Here is a 22,091-nt window from a genome sequence, read left to right as displayed (position 1 = left end):
AATGATTAACAACAGGTTTGAAACATTACTGTATTTCTTGAATCGAAGTTCATACCTGTTCAAACCATTGTTATTCATTTAGGATTCACCTTCAATTGGTAATTTCCAATTTTTATAGTGTTTCTACTATGAATATCCCCGTGGAGTGTGAGTACATGATACAATCATGTTTTACTTCAAACAGAAGCAATTTGAAGGTTACATTTCTCGGGCACAGGGCTCAATTCACTAATTCTCTGAATGCAATTCAGAACTTGATGAAAAGTGTCAACATGATAAAGGTCGAGGAATGTCGAGCAATTAATTAATTCGGAAAAAATAAAACAGTCGTTCGACACTGGTCTGTACAACGGTCTATATCTGTATACTTTTACCAATTACGATGTGCAGGACACAGCCAAAAGAGAACGAATTAAAATTAAGTGTGGAAAATAAATCTAAAACCAAACACTGCTACCTTCAGCTACCTGAAGTAAACGTTTGTTTGACTTTTCTATCATTCGATCTTTTCACAGCTGTTGAAATGACTGGTGCTTTGCTACCGTGCAAAACCGAGCACAGGTTTACGTTTTATGCATTTTTTTTGCATTTTTATTTGTGAATTTAACATAATTGGATTCAAAACCTTCCAGACGCGACATCCGCGGCATTCAGTACGTATGAGGTAGATGATTCTGCCCTCTAAAATACACATATGTTGTTCAAGATTAATTTACAGTAGTACCTAACATGACGGTGGGATATTCTGCTCGGGTTATAACTCCGCGCACTCGACAATAAATTTGATATTATTCACGTAAATTGTAAAAATATGTACGCTTGTTTTTATATTGTATGTAGTTATGTGTATTTTTTGCGAATCTGTCAAAAAATACAGCTTTTGATACCCCGTCTTCTCGGTAGTGGATTTAACATTTCGTCAATTTTGAGATAACATCGCTATTCATTATCCATTGGCATTTTTTTCATATTATATGATAAAACTACGGACTTTGATCATGAAAAATGTAAAAAAAAACATCACGTCAGTTTGTCAAAACAAGCAAAGTAACCGCATATCAGTCTCATCCTGAAATTCAATCGTCTAGAACATGCAAGCCTCAATGCAACTGATTTTAACTTAAAAAAATAATAAAATACTTACTATGATTTTTCGAATATTTACATGATACTTACACTTCGTAACGTCGACTAACATTTTTTCAACTTCTACTTTTTCCATATATATTGATATGCAATTATAGGCAGTACAATATCGTTTGTGATGCAAACATGTGGTCGACCATGTTTTGCCCCTGGAAATTTAATTTTTAACACTCCAAACACGATGCCTCCGGTAAAATGTGTAACGGCAAATTGACAATGTTTGAAAAATCATTACTCAGCAATGAGATTTGGAACCTATTGATACCGAATAAATCTTTACAGTCAAGTAGCACCAATAGCTTTGAAATTCGTAGATACGTCATACGCTATGAGCTATGATTTTTCAAACATTACAAGTTTTCCGTTACACATTTTGCCGCAGGCATCGTGTTCGGAGTGTTAAAGAAAATAAGCTGACGATGTAGCGGTTTTTTCTGTGTCAAAAGAAATTGTGTTTCAAAACAACAAAACAGAAGAATGAAGAAGACAATTTTATTATTGGGATTTTTTTTGTCAAAAAATCCTTATCTGATGACGTTACGGCGTTTGTCTAAAAAGTGAATAACAAATTTTATTTTTCTTATTAAAGTTGTAGACAATATCTATTTGTTGTTGATGATGATGATGGTGCCCGCCACTTTCCCGTGCAAAGTTGTGAGCTAGACTATTTATCTAATGCCTTGTCCAGACTGCTAATTATAATAATTATCAACAAGAAAAATGTCATCAAGATTTCCTCATAACATGTTATAACCTTAGTACTGCGGACTGACTCAATATGCTTGTCAACTGGAAGCCAAACATTCAGAATCCACTAATGTAGTTACTCTTCTTCTAATCCATCGTCATGAATTGTCATCTCAATTGACTCATCGTAACATATTATTGAGGCAGCTGGGTTACAATTCCAATAAAACATACTCTGGCAAAACAAGAATGTAAACAAACTTTATTAGAGTCATGGGGGCTTGAGCATTCCTGACGGAATTCAACAAAAGAAGAGCAAAGCAATTCGATACTTGAGAAAATTTTCTAGCAGTTCTAGCAGTTGGTTTGCAAAATAAAATCGATTGACTCCGCAGTCTTCTTCTTCATCGGATTTCAAGCTTATTGCTTATCACATATTAGTTTATTACGTGCTCTCAACTTAGTGTTCTAAGCTGCACTTCCACAGTTATTGATTGAGAGCTTTCGATGCCTGTACCATTTTTTCATTAGTATAATGGTGTGGCAAGTACAATCATACTCTATGCCTAAGGAAGTCGTGAAATTTTCCAACTTGAAAGATTCCTGGACCGGACCGGGAATCGAACCCAGCCACCTCCAGCATGGTCTTGCTTTGTAGCTGCGCCTTTACGGACAGAGCTCCGTGTTGCAGCATTCTCGCCCGTGCTGCATTCTTCTCCTCTACTAACAGTTTGCATTCGCCGTCAAACCAGTCATCTCTTCGGTCCGGGATTGCAGCACCTAGTGCCGCTGCAGCAGTACTACCTATGGCTGAACGGATGTCCCTCCAGCCATCTTCAAGAGAAGCTGCGCCAAGCTGCTCTTCCGTGGGTAGTGCAACTTCCAGCTGCTGCGCGTAGTCCTGGGCAACTCCGGCGTCCCGTAGTTGCTCAATGTTGGGTCGCGGTGTTCGACTTCGACGTATGTTATGCACCGTCGAGAGTTTTGAGCGCATGCATACTGTAACTAGGTAGTGGTCCGAATCTATGTTCGCACTGCGGTACGTGCGGACGTTGATAATGTCGGAGAAGAATTTCCCGTCGATTAGAACGTGATCGATTAGGTTTTCTGTGTGTTGGTCAGGTGATCTCCAGGTGGCTTTGTGGATATCCTTGCGGGGGAAAAAGGTACTTTGAACTACCATACCCCGAGAGGCTGCAAAGTTCACGTATCGTTGGCCGTTGTCGTTCGATACGGCATGCAGGCTGTTTGGTCCGATTGCCGGTCTATACATTGCCTCCCGTCCTACCTGAGCGTTCATGTCGCCAATGACGATTTTGACGTCCCGTTGCGACAGGCGTCGTACACCTGCTCCAGCTGCGCATAGAACGCTTCTTTCTCGTCGCTGGCACTAGGACGGTGATCAGCCGCTCCTAACATGGAGAACAGACGCCGTTTTGAGCCGCACCTCCATGGTGAACAGACGCTCGGGTTTGGTGAAGCATTTCCTCTATCACCGTACTATGGTTACCGCGCCAGTGTTCGTGCACCTCTTCACTTTGCTATTGCCGGACTGGCAACATTGCCCAGGCTACGCCACCCAGCTGTGTCCATGTTTCCGCTGGTAGTCTTTTGTTATCATATGACTCGAGGAGGCGTGAAGTAAGAACTTGTGAGGACCAGGGCTAGGTATTCCGCTCCTTCCCGGTTGTCAACTCACCATTTTTGTAAATTCGTTCTACGAGTTTCAATTCCGTCCTAACGCATTGAAACGCCATTAGATTTTCTTCGTCCTACGGATAAACGTAGAAAAAGGGGATTCGCTAGGAGCGCTTCTTTTGTTTTGAGAACAATGAGCGTAAATATTTGTACAATGCGCTCTAACAGGATTTATGTTGTAGTTAATGAACTAACGCATCGGAACAAACCTATTATTGATTTGTGCACGGTGAAATCATTGATATTATTGATCTTTTCTGATCGATAGAACGGAAATGGGCGGTTACGACGAAGTAGCGCTCTACCCTATACATTTGAAAAGTATTTTTTAGCACTCATAACTGAAAAGTGTCTCTTTACGACACTGTTTTGAATACCATAATGGCCTACTTTTCATAACTTAAATAACAGCGTCGTAAAGCATCCAGTGCCGAAAAGTTCTACTGTTCGTTATTCTTTATGAGTGCAAAAAATTTGGTATGCAACGTGTTGTAAAATTCAATTTTTTCAACACTTGTCGTCTCGAAATCGACTTTTCTTTAAATTTATGTGTCGTTTTATCGTTTTTCATCATATCAAATTTGCATCAGCCGAAATGTTTGTGGAAAAATAAAAATAAACCGAATGGGAGTGATACAAACAGGTAAGCTAAGTCATGACGAATTTGGAAGTTCACTAACTCCAATACCGACCAGAAAACCGAAAATACCGACATAAGGTCAGGTCAGTATGTAGGTCCGTGAGGTCAATTCAAAGCAAAACAGACCCTATTGACATAGCTTACTTTATATATCAATCTCACTGACTTCTAATCATATTTGGATGATGCGATAAAAAATACCAAATATATCGGATGAAACCCCTAACTACAAGTCTGTCGCTCGGTCTTTGGAGTTCTTAACCCTTAGTCTGTACATTGGGGTCGATTTCACCTCAAGGCACTTTGACAGGCTAGAACTTTTTTATTTGGCAATGTATTTGTCTAACTCATTCGTGATTAGATGTGTCCTCTTGGAATCTGTAATACTAGATGAAATCTATTTCTAAATATACTTGAAATATTATCTCTTGCATCAATTTTCTCGAAAAACTTATGTTGTCTGTACTCTGCAAATCCCCGTAGCTCAGCAATACTTTAATTGATTTTTGAAATTTCAAATGTTTTGCGAAGTAAACTTATACACTATGCACTTTAAATAAAAACTATCAAATAAAATGGGATCTTGTATTTCTGAAAATCTTTGCTGACGGAAGTAATATTCTAAATGGTGATGATCTCGTAGTATAAACATCGTAACATTTCATTTTATGGGCACATTTTTACAATGACCGATCGTCACGAAATATCTGCCCACAATTCATGAATAATTTTAACTTAAAGTGCACTGAATTTCCTTTGCAAAACATTTAAAATTTCTAAAATACATGGAAACATCTCAGAGATACGGTAATTTGAATTTCGTGGTCAAATTTAACCCAGGCAGGGGTTGAAACAGTTGACGTTTTTAACTACACTCGCTTTGTTGTCGTGCGCGACAATCTTTTCGTATCCGTACTCTCATGCTCTACCGTCGTATCTCTTACACATCACAAACGGCAAAAAGTAAATTATTAAATAACTATCATATGACATGTGTGATTTCGTTCTAATTCTTCAATTTAGTGTAAATTAAACCATTTCTGATCAGAAATGTCATTACTAGGACACCATTGCTTGCTGTTTTCAGAATTCACACAAGCATAACATCGGCAGCTCTTATTATAAGAAAAACTAAAAACATACATTCGTAACGATCTTCGGCGACAGTGTCGTATGACATTTTAGTTTGGTACTGTAATTTGATAGCTTGTTTTGCAAGTGTCAGAAGCAAAGGCAGTTGATTATCACAGAAAATGCGTCGACTACAGTGACCGCTTACAAGACTGAACCCAGGCGATCAGTTTTTTTAGAAAGGATTTAGTTAAGCGTCGTAGGTTCGTTTGGAAAATATTTAATGCATGTTTAAACGTGGAAAGCTGCTTAACAGTGAATTATTAATAAATTAAACATACTAAACAAACATACAATATAAAACACACATCGTGGCTGATGTACGTTTTAGCTTAATAAGCCTGTTTCTGTTTCAATTTAACTTTCAATGTTTATTGGATAGTTAAAAAGTTCACTTGTTAGACACCACTAACCAAACATTCTATGTTTTTTTTTCTTTTCAGCTTAAAGGCGCCTCCTAAAGAGGGTATGACAAAAAGTAACCCTTCCAAACGGCATCGAGAGCGGCTTAACGCAGAATTAGACTTGCTGGCATCGTTGCTTCCATTTGAACAGAATATTTTGAGTAAACTCGACCGCCTAAGTATATTACGGCTGTCCGTTAGTTACTTAAGAACCAAAAGCTATTTTCAAGGTAAGTTAAAGTCATGGCACCTACAGTAAACGAACAAATTGTATACAATAATAATTTGGCTGTCATGAAAAGTCTGCTTCAATCCTCCCTCGTAATTGTGAGAAAAATATGATCAGGACAGGGGACTAAAGTGACTATAACAAAATAGGATAAATACCGAATGGTTACCGTTCACCGCTAAATAATACTACTGCAGAACAGAGTCAAGTAGAGCAGTGGAGAGTACATGTATTGTGAGTGATGCAATAAAACAATAAAGTCTGTATACTAAACCAAAACTAACTAACAAACTATAACAGAATACATTCTCGCATTCTAAAACAAAAAAAAAATAAATAAAACATAAACTGAGAAATATCAATGATCACGCACTCCCAGTGATAAACTTAAGACCGTCTTACGGTATTGAATAAATACATAAATCTTTCGTTTATGAGGTGGTGGATAAGTTTTTGAGTAAATTTTCTTGGATTCCGTCGACACAAAGTGTAATTGAATTTCGTAACCAATTTATAAATATTAAGTAGGATCGGAACGCTTTAAATCTACAAAGGTGGATGTGATGTGTTGAGTAAGAGCACAAAGAAGGACATATTATTGTTTGAAATTGAGAAAGGTATTACCCGCAAATTAAGTAAACAGTTCTTGGACCCCCTCCCCTTTCGCATACGCAGACTGATATAAATTTAATAAAAAAATACATTGTTGACATTCAAAACCCTCTCCCCTCGCCTAATATTTCTATGGCTTTTATTTACATGAGGTTCACAATAAAACTTTTTTTTCGATCTCATTTGGAAGGAAAAAACGGTCTATAGAGGTCAAATTCCTGACCCCTCGGTATCTACACACTCAAACAGTTTATGAGAGCATTCAATTTTTGCACATTATTTATTCATTAAAATCACTACGTCTCAAGAAATTCTGAGAACATCCCTGACGTTTATTCATCATTTTAAGAGATCAGCTGAAGCTAACTTTCAAACCTCAACCATCAAACTTTCAAATATTATCAATTATCCATATAACGATGAGTTCTTAAGATCAATTTTCATTAAATTTATAAATAGTTTGTTCAAAACTAAAACAAACTCTATCATCAGTAGGGAAAACTTGATCGGGGGGTTTTCTCGAAAACAAATTCAGGAAAGTTTCCATAGAGTTGTCTAGACGGAAGGTAATTTTATGATGAAAATAGCGTCAGATTGTGGGACGTATATTTTTTTGAGAGCAGTTCTTATGTTTTCACTCCCTGATACTTTTTTAGACAGCATGGAATTTTTTAATAGCTTTTTGGATATTCAACCAAAACGAGACGAGGCTCGGTAGCTCAGTGGTTACCGTTTCTGCTTACTGAGCAGAAGGTCGGGAGTTCAATCCCAGGCCCGTCCCCTTTCTTGCAATTTTTCACTTTGCCTTAATTCTATACCCACTAGATTTTAATGAAAACAAATTCTTCTTTAACACCGATCGCATCACTTACCACAGTGTGGGTCCTGATCTAAAAATAGAAATTGGATGAGTCCGCGCGCGTGTGTGTGTGTGTGTGTGTTTGTGTATTATAATCGCTCTACCAAAAAACGATCCCTGCGTGTGCGTGCAACCTTTCCCCACATCCAACATCCCAGTGATTTCTCGTGGAAGCGCAGAGGATTTCTCGGTTTCCTTCACAGCGAGTACCACGTCAACACATTCCTTTCCATTCCCTAGTTGACCTGCATTCGGACACGGCCGGCGCTGGTATTGCTAAATATTAGATCTCCAGTTCTTACACATTGAGGATGAATGTGTTAGTCCCAAACATCATCTGTTGGTTCTCTGCGTAATTGCACCTGATCTGGTAATAACAGAGCAGCAACCGTGGGCGGTCAATCTGATTTTTCTGATTTTTTTTTTTTGATATTCAACCAAAACGTATACATTTTTCACAGGTCAAAGCTTTAAATAGGTATTATTTGATATTAATAGTATTAGCAATTTGTATATTTTATATTTTGTACAGTTTGATTTTAAGTTGATGACTCAGTTAGGGAAGACTAGATCTTCCTTGGATTAGACACACTTATAAGTCCAACTCGAATTATTTGTAATACCGTCCCTGATCTGCTAAATGTTTGGGATCGCGATGATAAGTATCTACGTCGGCAACAAAATAGATCGTCATTTGTAATCGGGATTTAATCCGAGGATAATACCGGTTAGAGGTTACCACTATTAATCCTTAGATATGAGTGTGAACAATAAGTTCTGGTTACTGGGTCAGGTTTTCCTGATTCCCTAGAATTTTTTCACAATCTACCCCATGATGTATGTAAACATTATTACTCAAACTGAATCTCCCCTAATTCCCTGCGTTTTATGGTAATTGTTAAAAAACGTACTTTTCAGAAAATTATGTAAAAAACCCGTATTTAAAAAAAAGATAGTGTGAAAAATTTACAAAAAATCATGTCTTCGAAAGGGGATCAAGTCTCACCCAATTTTTCAAAATGCGTTTTTAGATATCATTTAGAACAAACGAACTTTTAAGATTTTTTTCCTTGATTTGTTTTCCGTCGATCTTGTTTTCCGTACTGAGTACCAATGCCAGAAAATCCCAGCGGCGCCGACTGAGATTGAACCCAGGCCCTTTGGGGTGAGAGGCATCACTAACTTTTAAGAATTTAAATATCACTTAAGGTTTAGGAGTATTCCCAATTTCCCAGTGAGCCGGTGCGAAAACCACATCAAGTTAAATTTTTCCTCTGAGATAGGGAAAATGGATGCAATTTTGGCCTTAATGCCCATACATAAATTCAGCAATCGACTAAATTTTCAATAGCGACAAAAATATCCATTAGTACCGTCCCAACGGTTCATCTAGATAAGCTTTTCCTTCTTGGCATTAATAAGGGACAGTCCCGAGAGTCAAATTTTGCGTGGATGGTGGATCATTCTCATCATCCGTGGGCATATCAAATTGATTGCTCAAATTAATTTCATTAGAAAGGGAATCAAGAGATTGCGTTAAGGCGCCATTTTTTTTCCTCTGGCATAGCAACAGAAGAAAGTTTCTATAAATCGACTTCCAAGCAGATTACTATAAGAATCCGAAAGATCGCAGAGGAATTTTGAAAAAAGAAAGAAAGTTGAAACTCGATATTCAAGCCGAATTACCGGAACGGTCCAAACAAGGATTGAAGAGGAATAAGAATCGAACAAAGTTGAGAATTTGTTGTAGCTTTAGGAAGCAGTAACACTTCCTTCAGCACAAAGCAAATGGCCCTCGCTCAATCTCAACTTTTACTCAAATTTTCAGAATGCCGTACTCTAAAGGGCCACCCACATTAGCTCCGTTTGCGTTGCGTTGACGTAAATTTGACAGTTAGACAATAGATTTAGCTGTCACTTTGCCGCTACGCGTCAGATCCGGATCTAATGTGTGTGGCCAGGGTTCCTTCCATTCATTTCGGCAAAAAAATGTTTTATTAAATTATGGAATAATAAGATATTATGATAATATTTTGTTTGTGTAAGTAACAAGAAAATATTGTAAAGTTTGTGTTTGACACATAATACCTGCCAATTATGCTACATGAGAGTCGCAATAAGCGATTTTGTCATTTATCTCAACCACTCTTCGCTCTTCACTCTTCACGAAAAGGCGATCAGAAAACCACTCATTGTGGCTCTGTCAAAGCTAAATTTGCAAGTATTATGTGTCAGACACAAACTTTACAATCTTGTCTTGTTGCTTACGCAAACCAATTATTATCATAATATCTTATTATTCCATAATCTAATAAAACATTTTTTTAGCCGAAATGAATGTAAGGAACCCTGTGTGTGGCACTTAACATAGCTATCAATTTTGTCCATTTAGCTAATACATTTCACCCTAAGTCTCATGTTTATATTAATAAAGTATTTCCTTCAACTTTGCAAATATAACGTTAATTACAGAGTGAATTGATAGTAACTTCTACTTTTCTATTTCCATATTTTTCAGTCGTTATGCATAAATCTAAAGAAGAAAATGGCATAGGTAATTCTGTTCATCCTCATGATTCATATCGGACACGAGAAATAGGAAGCTTCGAAACTGGTCCGTTAGATGGAGAGATGTTCCTGCAGGTAATTATATATTGTATACTATAAAGCAAAATAATGTAAACAAATTTATGATTTCCAGTTTAAGTAAATTTTAATGAAGATTATACCAACAAAAAAACGCCATTTGGGTTGCTATGCTTTAAGATATTTTGTGGCAAATTGGTACTACCATTTTAAATTTAACCTCAACAAATTTCAAACCAAACCAAATTACATGAGTTAAAACAATATTTTAAAAAGAATCCTTGAACTGCTGTCTTTTTCAGTATTTTATTTCTTTACCTACATAACCCGTTTTGCTGTTTTTTTTTCTCCGCATGTTTCGGCAATTTAACAAAAATGTCAGTAAGATATTTTTCAGTCACGTGTAATCCGTGTGCTACGCTTCAATTGTATTAAGGTTTATTTTGAAGTTTCATTAATAAAGTTTTATTGTATACCTACGTACGAGCAAACTGTCGGATAGACGTGGAATATAAAAGCGTTATTATGACCGGCGAGATCATGCGACCATATTTTTGAGTGGAGGATATGTTGCGAAATATGTTCGATTACAGCTTGTAATCGAACCCACACCTCCCAGTACGCTAGGATTGATGTCGGGTCAATTTTGAGTTTATGTCAGATTGGTGTTGAGTTGACTTAGCTTTTTCTCCAGTAACGGCATGCGGAATTGTACGGAATTTCACAAAGCTTTTGGGTTTGGGCCAGCTAATCAAAACCCATAAAGCAACCAACGATACAGACAAAACGGTTGCTACGACTACCATGACAAACTCGCTCTGTAACATAGCTCGATCGGAGTGGTAGAAGGATAATGATATATTGCTTGCCTGCTTTGTTGCAATATACATGGATGAGGACATAGCTTTATCTGAATCGAGAAAAGACATAGCAAAAAAATCCCACTAACACACGTGTTCATCTTCGGCTTTACTTCGTGAAGCAGCCTGCCAGCAATTTGATCGTTTCCTTCTACCGCCCCGAGTGAGCTGTGTCGCACGGGCTGCTTGTCATGAAAAAGAAGAAGAATATTATATCATTATTACTTTCTACTTCTGACATAGCGTTATCATTCGGTTCGTTGATCGCTTGTCATTTGTCATTTGGAGATATCATTGATTCCTCGGTTTTGGCTATAAAAACAGCAGAATTTTTGAAGCTCAATATACGACAAATTTCGAGCCACATCTCTCAGTTGAATGCAGAATTTGCTGTTTCTGATTGCTATTACTGGAAATTCAATATTCAGTTTCGTTTCGTATCGTTAGAAAAAAATTGGTCAGAATTAAATTTATCGTTACGCAAAATTTTGAAATATGTTATGCAATAATTTGACTTCATAGGGTCTTACACATGTTTACAATAAGGTGAAAAATTCCATATTGTGAAACTTTATTCAGAATTTAAGCTAAAATTTCGTTTTGTTTCGCTGTTGTAGGCATTTCATACACCTATCGACCAGAGCTCCGTTTATGTGAAGTGTACACTTAATTGAATGATATCAAATGTTTTCCAAATGATCCATGCCTTCGTCAAATGACTGAGTAAACTGATATCAACGATTTGAAGGAGGTTCTGTCAACTCTCGATGGATTCTGCGGTCCCTTTATTTTCCCATGTATCTTACTCTCCATAAGTCGATATTTCTGCAAGTCGGTGCCTCCTTTGATCGAAATTCTGGAAAAAATGTTATACTTGAATATATTTTATAATAATAATTATACTTGAATAAATTTTTCAAGATACTATTTCCTAAGTATTTAAAAAAAATCACGGATTCAAAACACATCTAGATTAAGGACCTTACATAATGTTCAAGGCTAATGAAATTGGATGATAATTTCTAAAGAACTCATTACAAAAGAGTTCTGGGAAGAACTGTGAGGAAAACATCAAGTGCCATCTGCTTTCAATGTAGTCCTGAGGAACTCCAGAGCCTAAATACCAAGAGTTCTGAGTAGAATTCCAAGAAAACTCTGAATAGGATACGAATGGAATTTTAATGAAAATTATCCGAATTTCTGAAGTTAATTCCTAAGGAATTATGAAGAGGACACCAAAGAATTCCAGAGGAGCTCTTAGGATAATTTCAAGAAGTTTCCGGGAGAAAATAATCCGGAACATAATTCCATTTGAACTTTCGGAGAATACTTCGGGAGTATGCGAAAAGGAGGAAAACAATCATATCTGAATATAATTCCAGGAAAACTTCAAATGAACTCGGAAAAGATGATAATTCTGGCTTGTGATCCAAATAATTTTAAATTAGAAGCCCATGAAATTGGTTACTTCACTGCAAGCGAATTCTTAAGAAAAGTTGAGTAGGGAAGGAGTAAAATACAAAGGACAAAGGAGTAAAATACAAAGGACATTCATTTAAACTCTGAGAATTGATTTCCGATGATGATTCCAACGAAAGCGCAAGGAAAATTTCAAGGGAAGTGCAATCATGTTCCGGAGATCATTTTTAAGAGAATTCAAAGGAGTGTTCCAAGGGAATTGTGAGAATTTCAAAGAATGTATGGGAGTCCTGAGAAAAACTAATAAGGAATACCTTGAAAAATTCCATAGAAATTTCTGGAAATTACAAAGTGAATGCTAAGGAAAACTCCATGTGATTTTCCGGACGAATCTCCAGGAGATTCCTATGTAATACTGCATAAATTATTAATAATTTGAAGAGCATTACAGATTTAATTCAAAAAATGTTCTGCAGATGATTTTCAAGAGTATTATGGAGCAAATTATAAGCAATTTTTTTTAATTCTTTATTTTAGAGATTTTAAAGCAAATTCCAGAAAAAAGATCTAAGATGAACTCGGGGGATATCCTGAGATGGTTCAAGCTAATTTTTCAGAAAATACTGATTAAATCATGTAAAGATTTCCATCAGGATTTGGAAAAATTTAATGAATTAATAAATTTTGAGATTGTATGTGTAGAAAATGTAATGATCCTGGATATATGACACAGGTAGTTTTATTTTAAAATATTCCAGATTTGGAGAAATTTTCAAGATTCTGGAACGTCCAAATAGCAACAACAAACATCTTAGGTGATACTCTAAGGAAGCCTTAGCGTAAAACTTTAAAGGCATAAATATCAGCTTCCACAAAACATACAAATTTGAAATTGCTACTCCTTGTTTGCTGTGCTACTACAAACAGAGAGTAGCAATTTCAAATTTGTATGTATTGTGGAAGCTGACATTTGTGCCTTTGAAGTTTCACGCTAAGGCTTCCTTATAGTATCACCCTAAGTGTTTAAAATCTTAAAAACATAACTGTGTAAGAAACCTCGTCAACATTTATTTAAGTCTGGGCTAATTACTATTGAGCATAATGGCCGGACACCCTCAGGGCGATGTCAAATCCAGAAATTACCAGAACCTTTTATATCTTGAGAATTGAGTGTTTTGTGTATATTGGCTTAATAATATAAATTAATTACTCAGAACTTCCATAAACGGATTCTTGCACCATTTTTCGAATACCAATGAGTGAATAAGGCCAGATATTCCAGTGAATGCAGTATTTCGGTATTATTCTTGAAATTATAGACGGTAAAATTTTTTTTGATTATTCTATAACTCAATATCGAGTTATGGAGATTTGACTGCATTTAACCATCTGCATTATTATTTAACTGATTAATGTAAAAAAATCCATATGACCGATAAATGGCGATCCAAACGTGATCAAATGGAATCTAAATTTAATTTATAGAGAACTTCAAATCACATAATATGGAATGTGGAAGGTATTCGAAAAAGTCAATATTTTCACTAAGGTTCATCGCGGCAAGTGGGAATACGGGGTAAGTGGGAACGATGGATATAAGTAATTTTAACAGCAATTTTTAGAGTCAAACCTTGAGAGGATCGAATATAAGAGAGGAGCGGATTCAAAACAAACAGATTTGGAACCTATTCCTAGGTGATTTCAAGCAACACTGCCAATGTAATCAAGATCGGCGCTGCTCGAATGGTTCTGGCTTTGACAGTTCGTTTGGTTTAAAACCCGCCATTCCGCTCCTCTCTTATACTAGGCCATCTCTAGTCAAACCCATCTGAAAATGAAAGTTACCCGAGCAGGAACGAATATCTCGATACCTTAAATTGGTATGGATGAGCCTGACATAAGAGGTAAAATACCAAAAAATAATACAAAAAAATGTTCCCACAATACCATTCAAATACCAAATTATGATAACGTAATACCAAAACAATACCACACAGGTATCCTTTTGGTATCCACATATCAATGTTTGTTATTTACAAAGTATTTTGCATGTAATTTTTTGTTATTATTTATTGTTATTATATTTTATCCAATACCATATTGGATAAAACTGTATTGACTTATCCGTCTCTCCAATGTTTCGGAATCTAACCTTTTCCGGAGCGGACAGAAACTGTTTGTATTCCCAATGGTCGGTTACGGAATGAGACGATAAAATTTCCAAGTGTTTTTTCAATGGGTATTTTATTTTTTCACCCATTTTATGATTTCCAAATTCCCCTATTTTTTGACAGCTGCATACATGGTTTGAAATTGGGTATTTTTTTACCCATAAATGGGTTTTCACGAAACACCGAGTTAGCTGTAGGAAGGCAAACACTGAAAAAAGTTTTCACTTAGTTTGTATTAGGAACGCACATAGTATTTTTCCAAAAACAAAAACAATTATTTTTACCTGAATATCACATAGCATTAGAAATTCTATATGAGAAATCATATAGATTTCATTGGACACATAACGTTCATGTGATTTAGTGGTGCAATTTCCAATTACGAGATCACATGAAAGTTATGTGAAATTCACATGGATATTTTCCACTGGTTATGTGATTTATTTTATGAGTGAAGAGAAAATCGATGAAGAGAATCGTTCATCGCGTATACGCCCTTATGCCCCTAATTCGACAGTGAGCATGCATAAGGGCCTATACGCGAAGATCGATTCTCTTCGTGGATTTTCTAACTCGCTAGATTTAACGTTTCTCGGTGCGTTTGCTGTTGCTTTTGATAGCCAATACAACCTGTTACAACTCTGCATTGAACAAATTCTAGAAAATTGTTTCGCTTAGCTGTAGCAATGCAAAGAGATAATCGATCATCGCGTATTCGCCCTTATGCTGCTCACTGCCGAATTTTGTTTTATCCTCATGACCAGGGTGCAATTTTTGTCAACATATCACTTCTAAGCAAAGAAAGTAGGGCACAGTCATCTTATGCTGCATTTTGTAAACATTTACTTGAGAAAGACCTGTTTTGTTGGCAGCAGGTTATTATCATAAGTATATTGAAGAAATTTATAAGAACAAATTTACAACTTTAACATGGTTTGCATCAATAATACACGAGTCCCAGAAGCCACGGTGTTTTACAGCACCCGGGGCAAATGAGGTCTATCAAAACATTTAAATCTAATATACATGCGATGATCACCTGTCAACAGCCAAACAAACTATTCCAGCAAAAATTGTAAATAAAATATTGTTCACTGAGCAAAGTAATATGTAGCAAATAACTGTAATAACTTCCCCGGTAAACGGGGGGTTTTTTTTATGTTAAATATTTGGTTTATTATGGACATAAACTTGTTCAGTAATGCCAACAGATAGTTACAGTGCTTTTAAAATTTGAAAATAATGATAATTGCAGATTTCAGAATCACATAATGCTGAACTATCAAATTTGTCGGTCCCATGAGCCGTGAATTGAGCCTTTGTTTACATGTGAAATAAGGTGGGGCAAAATGGGTCACGGGGTAAGATGGCTCAGTTAATATATTTATCAATTTGTTTGTTTGTAAATATTAACTGGTTCAATGATGAGTTGTTTTTTTCAAACCAGCATTGGGTCTAAACTGCGCCTGTTGATATTGACAATAAAAAATAAATAAATAAATAGCTTATGCAGATGTCCCATCTTGCCTCACCTTACCCTATTTATGTTTAGAAATAAATGCTAACAACGTTTTTTATATGTGATACTTTTCCACATTATTGTGACTATGAGTATAACTAAACAGGGTCTACACGGTAAGAAAAAATACTCAAAATTAAGTTAAAAAAAACTCAACGTTGGGTTCTATCATTTGAGGTCCGCCGTTGAGTGAATCAGAAAAGCGGCGTTGGTTAAAATTTACTCAACTATTGAGTAATAATAAATGAACTCAAATATAAGTTTATTTTCATTGAGGTTGCTCTTATGCGCCTTTAACCATTTCATTTTCACAAGCGTTGATAGACGAGTGGTCAACACACGGGCCCCGTAATCTCAACGTCCATGGTTTGGTTCCAGTCTGCTCCGTTTTATTATTTTTTTGTCAACTTGGTCATCATGATCAGGATTACTCAAAATTGAGTTTTCTTCTTTAACTTAATTTTACCTAGCCCCACGGAAGCCAAGTGATGAGTGAAAGGAACTCAATTTTGGGTACTTTTTTCTTACCGTGTAGTATAAGAGAGAAACTGCGTTGGCATCTTATGCCTAAGTGATTTCTAGCAACACTGCCAATGAAATCATAATACTCGCGTCACTTTTCAAATAGACCAATGTAACAAATGTAAACAAATCGAGTTAAGCGATACAAACTATTGCTCTTCTGTCATAGTATGTGATACAAAAACATTCATCCAAATTTACTTTCATTTATTTAAGATAATCATTGATCAAAAATTGTCCAATGTACAGTTTGAAATAATGGATACATGATAGTTACTTCGGTCATTCGGACTGCCTAACATGATTGGTGCTCATTTTCCAAAGGCGTGGCCAATCTAAAGTTAGGTACTATACTTTGAAATCTGTGAAAGGGAATGTAGACAAAACGTCCAATGTAACACTCATTGATTATGTCATTGAGAAAAATCGTCCAATGTAACATGTCCGATGTACAACTCGACTTGTCAAAACGTCCTATGTGGTTTTTTCTATGTTGTAGCATGAAATTCAAAGTAAAATTGTGATTTTACCGTTTCTTCTGAATTTTCAACGTTATTATACACTGACTACATTAAAAATAGTATTGCAAAATGTATTGTTTTTAAACAGTTACAATAATAATCTGTCGAACTTCAACTTCGATTTTCTCAAAATGGTGGATATGTTACATTGGTCTATTTGAAAAGTGACGCGAGAATAGGCGCTGCTCGATTGGCTCTGGCTTTGACAGTTTGTTTGGCTCAAAACCAACCAGCCATCGGGTAGAGAAAATGTTCCCCTTTCCGTAGTGGGGTATTGGTTTGCGTGGGCATACTTCAGTTCGCGTGTAATACCCCGTTCACGTTACAGCGTATATCACGTGATATACGCTGTCTTGCAATGAGCATTCACATCTAGTTTTCACTGGAAATCCTATTTATGAATGCTCATTGCAAGACAGCCATAGTCTGTACGGGGTATTATCTTGCAATGAGCACTCATAAATCTAGTTTTCACTGGAAATCCTATGTATAACCATAGTCTGTTCGGGGTATAAAGTGAACGGGGTATAAAGGGCCTTAAAACGTTTGTTTACAAAAGCTCTTGTGCCGGTTTTCAAATATTGTGTGTGAATATGCTCTTAAGTTAACTTTTTCACACGGTAACTTCAAGTTGTTAAAAGAAATCTATTCTCTATATTTTGAACCTTGAATTCGCTTCGTGCTAAGCAGTGAATAATAAATATTCAAATTCCTTATGAAAATATCGTATATGTTTACAAATGTATCAGGAATCAAAATAAATTCAATGAAAATAAAAAAGCGATTTATTTATGCGCATCATGTAACGATATATTAATTTGAAAAATGGTCTGTTCGTTTCCAAGGGAGCGAGTCAGACAGGAAAGAATATAAAATCAAAACCACCAGACTTCCCCAGCCATCAGTGACAGCGCAAAATAAACCTAAATGACTGCTTTAACCACAGCAGCGCCGTGTCGTGGAGGAGGAAGTGAGAGTGGCTGGTATAAAATTTGTTAACATGAAATCTTAACTTCTCGCCATACACGAAAACGAGTTTCGAATGCTTCTGTTACTGCGGATGTAGAGCCCAGAATGTGGTTACGCGTCTCATCCATTAAAAAAACATTATATTTTGTGATCTTATAATATACAACGGTTGGAGATAGCAATTTATTGTGTGGGGATAGGTATTAACGTTACGATTTCTCTATTCACCCTATGGCAAAAATGATGAATTCGTGATAAATAAACGAACGAAATTCACAACAATAAGATATTTGCAATATTTAATGTTGAGTTTTGAACCCGCAATAGCCGCAAGCGTAGGGCGATTGGTTACACCATGCTTGGCGGTGTGTTAGATACCCGGAACCCTGGGCATGTATGGCATCATTATTGTGCTTTGCTACACAAATTTACCTATACTAAAATGGTTCAGGCTTCTATGTTGTCAATTAACCAATGTGACAGCATGGTAATCAAAAACCTGAATTTATCCACCTATAATGAGGCCAAATACTAATTTAAATTCAAAGAAAAAATCAGTCAATATGTAGAAAAATCAAGTAAGACATTTTTGAATGTTATACCATAAACATTTGTGTGAACTAGGGCGTGCCAATTTTTTTCTCAATATGACCCCGAAAATTTAACTTGCTTACCACTTGAATGCTAGATTAGGCTGTTAGAAACAATAGCTACGTACATGAAAAATCTGAAAAAGGGTAGAAAAATAACCTAAATAAAGTTGCTCAATACCATACAGTTGTAGTTTGAGTACCCAAAGACGATGTTCGATGTTGACTTATATCAAGAAACTTAATTTCGTTTGTTTAGAACAACCAATTCTTCAAAGAGAGCTAATTTTTGCCGCGATTTCAAATAGACTACGCTTGTAGCAAATTTTATACAGATTATTTTTTTGCCGAAAGAAGAGGTTGACTGGATATAAAGGTTATGCTTATAAATAAGCATTGATCGGGTTCTTTCAATTTAAGTGCCATGGTCGTTTTGTCAGATTGTATGCACTAGACGGATGCAACATTTGAAAGTTTCGGTCCAACGGTTCCAAATCGGAACTCATTCGGTAATAAACTGAGTTGGCACAAACCATTTGAAGTTTATATGGAAATTACTAAGGGAAAACATTTTTTTTGTTCATATCTATCTAATAATTCACCATATCGATCTGCTTTGAGAAAAAGATAGCTATGCATCTAGGAAGTTTTCTAAGCCACTGTCAGCTGAAAACCACTTTTCTATTAAATGATTATGATTATGCTCAATCAACTGCTCAACAGAAGTTTCTAACGCGTTAATAATGGCTACTGTATCACGCTGCACTATAGAGCAGATCCAGGGAAAATAGCGAAAACAGTTTTTTAATTCGACCTTCGCCGATTAGTATGAAAAAAACCCGAATTTATCCACCTATGGTTGTGATCAGACCCTTCTTACTTATTCAAGTTTATTTATTTTATTGTCATTATCAGTGACCAAGCCCCCCACCCCCGTGCCATCCAGTGACGCTACGCCATTGCCTGGGGGTACCCGGAATATATCCGGGTGTAGTATATTTGGTGAGGCTACCAATCACCTTATCATCGTATTTTAATGTGATTTAATGGGTTTTAATTCAATTCATATTCAAGCAACTTCCCCGTGGTACCCGGAACATGTCCAAGTGTGTCCAATGTGGTCTGGAACACTTAACACGACTTGCATTGATCTTATTTTTGAATTCTATAGTAATTTGATGTGTCGCATGATGGTTTTGATACGTTTTCCGTTAAATCCAGCGTGAAGGCCCATATTCACCGGATCTTATTCCGGCCATATCTCCGGAACCGGTTCACTGATTCCAAAACCGTTCAATAGCGTTCAATGGGACCCCAAGACCTATCATTTGGCGCCGAGTTTGTCCAAATCGGTTGAGCGGTTGCTGAGAAACGTGAGCGCATTCATTTCGTTACATACACACACATACACACATACACACACACACACACACAGACATGTTCCGATCTCGTCGAGCTGAGTCGAATGGTATATGACACTCGGCCCTCTGGGCCTCGGATCGATAGTCGGTTTTTCAAGTGATATCTATACCCTTCTTTGTAAGAAGGGTAAAAAACACTTGGGATTAGTGATTTTCCTCACACAAAAATAAAATCTATAAAACAAGCATCGCACTGGCCACATCCTTACAATCGCAGGGGAAGGGAGATTTTTTTTAGACTTTATTATTGAGATTTTTAGGGAAGGAAGGGAGGAAAAGTTAATCCATAATCTACTTAAGAAGGTGCAGGGAATCCATACTACCTTCATAGATGTCTCAGAAAGGGAAGAGTTATGTTAGTGGGATGGTGATTGATTATGAAACTCTATTCGTCAATATAGAGCATTTGATAAATCAGTAATAAAAATTAAATGAACATTTTTCCGCGTCATGTTTGCGGAAATGCATTATTTAATTTTCCTTGAACCACCGCAATCACTGATAACGCTCTTCTAGCTTATCCTTTTGTTCTAATCGTACGCACAAAAAATCGCACTCCACGCTTATCAAGGTCAAATATAAATTAACCAAAAGGTGCAAATTTTGACACTACAAGAATAATCTTGATTGCGGTTTCTATTGTTATAAAAAAGTATCACACTAGCATGCACAATAGGCCGTACCAAGGCCTTCATCATTGTATGCGCCTCCTGCGTATATCGCAATCAACCTCACTGCAGAATAGATGAAGAAAAATACGTGCGGATGGGAGGAGAAACTTAAAACACTTCTGCACTGATCGACTACCGATCTGGTTCTCATAACCCCAGAATATGAGTATGTGCAAAAAATGGAAAAGATTGATGAAGGTTTAGAGATCACGCAAATTGTTTGAAATTTGTATGGGAATTAATATGGAAGCATTTTAAATTTCACTTGTATACCTCTAACTTTGGTTCTAGTTGTCCAAATGCTGAAAAAACGAATATGTGGTTCCTATAAAAATGGCCAACAAGCTTGTTATTGTTACGGTAAGTTTTGGCAGCAGTTCAAGAAAGTACAGACAAAATGACAAAATACGATAAATTGATAGTTGAATATGTTCCACCAATTTCCAGGGGCTATTGCTGAGGCATATTAAAAAAAAATCATGTTGATGGAATATCGAAACAACCTGTCATTGAATCAGAATATGCCTCCGGACGTCAAATTTCATAGGTACCAGAACGTAAAAATCAAAAACATTTTGGATTCAAACTAGAAATCGTCTGAGTATTTCTAATTTACACTGCATGTAGGGGGTTTGACGACCAGTGTTGGAAATATTGCCAAAAGTTCATTATCGCATGCTAGATGTTTTCGTTAGGGAACTTAGCGATGCGAATTTTGCAAAAGCGTTATTTCCCGAGTGAACTATCTTGTTTGAGATTAAGAGAAATCAATATCACTCCCACTTTAACTCCCCACCGAGAGAGAGATCGTTTGTTACACGATATTTTTTGTTCTAACTTCCTTACACAACCCTTCATATTCTGCGCCGCGAGTGACTCGCTGTCATTAGTGAGGTGACAAAAGTCACTGCAAATACAAATCAAATGGAGAGTCACCTCTCTCGCGATGACTATTGTCACCTCACTAGTGACAGCGAGTCACCTCACCTCATTCGCGGCGCAGAATAGGCCTCAACTTTTCGTTCCCGGTATGTGATGAAATAGAACTCGTAAGCAGCCGTTAAAGTTTGAATTGCTGAGTTGGTTTGAAATGCTTACATGAAACTTTAGTGTGATGATTTATTAGCTAGAGAATGATCCTTAGAAGAGGGTAGGTGGATAGTTCCGTTAGAGTACGGCAGTATGAAAATTGAATAGAAGTTGAAAATGAGCGAAGGGCCATTAATGCGACAGTTTTTCAAGATAGACGCACATTTTTGCCTAACCCGTACGATGTACGCGGGGACTTGAAGTATGTCTCCAAGTCCACAGGCAAAAATGTGCGTCCCGTACTCTAACGGAACTATCCACCTACCCTCTTCTAAAGATCATTCTCTAGCTAATAAATCATCACACTAAAGCTTCATGTAAGCATTTCCAACCAACTCTGAAAATCG

The 22,091-nt window shown here is 36.6% G+C and overlaps 1 protein-coding gene across 1 annotated transcript in view; it reads left to right on the top strand.

Annotated features, from left to right (window-relative positions):
* ss (spineless) overlaps positions 1-22,091 on the top strand; it is a 120,746-nt gene that overhangs the window by 49,886 nt on the left and 48,769 nt on the right. Inside the window, exons 2-3 of the mRNA XM_065238519.1 lie at positions 5,746-5,936; positions 9,925-10,049. Coding sequence (XP_065094591.1) covers positions 5,746-5,936; positions 9,925-10,049 — 316 coding nt within the window. The remainder of the gene's footprint in view (positions 1-5,745; positions 5,937-9,924; positions 10,050-22,091) is intronic.

Source organism: Ochlerotatus camptorhynchus, unplaced genomic scaffold (assembly GCF_037179485.1).
Source record: "Ochlerotatus camptorhynchus isolate MF236.1 unplaced genomic scaffold, CSIRO-AGI_Acam_v1.1 ptg000810l, whole genome shotgun sequence".
NCBI lineage: Eukaryota > Metazoa > Arthropoda > Insecta > Diptera > Culicidae > Ochlerotatus > Ochlerotatus camptorhynchus.
The sequence above is the reverse complement of the archived record's forward strand: the minus strand, read 5'-3'. Positions and strand labels throughout refer to the sequence as shown.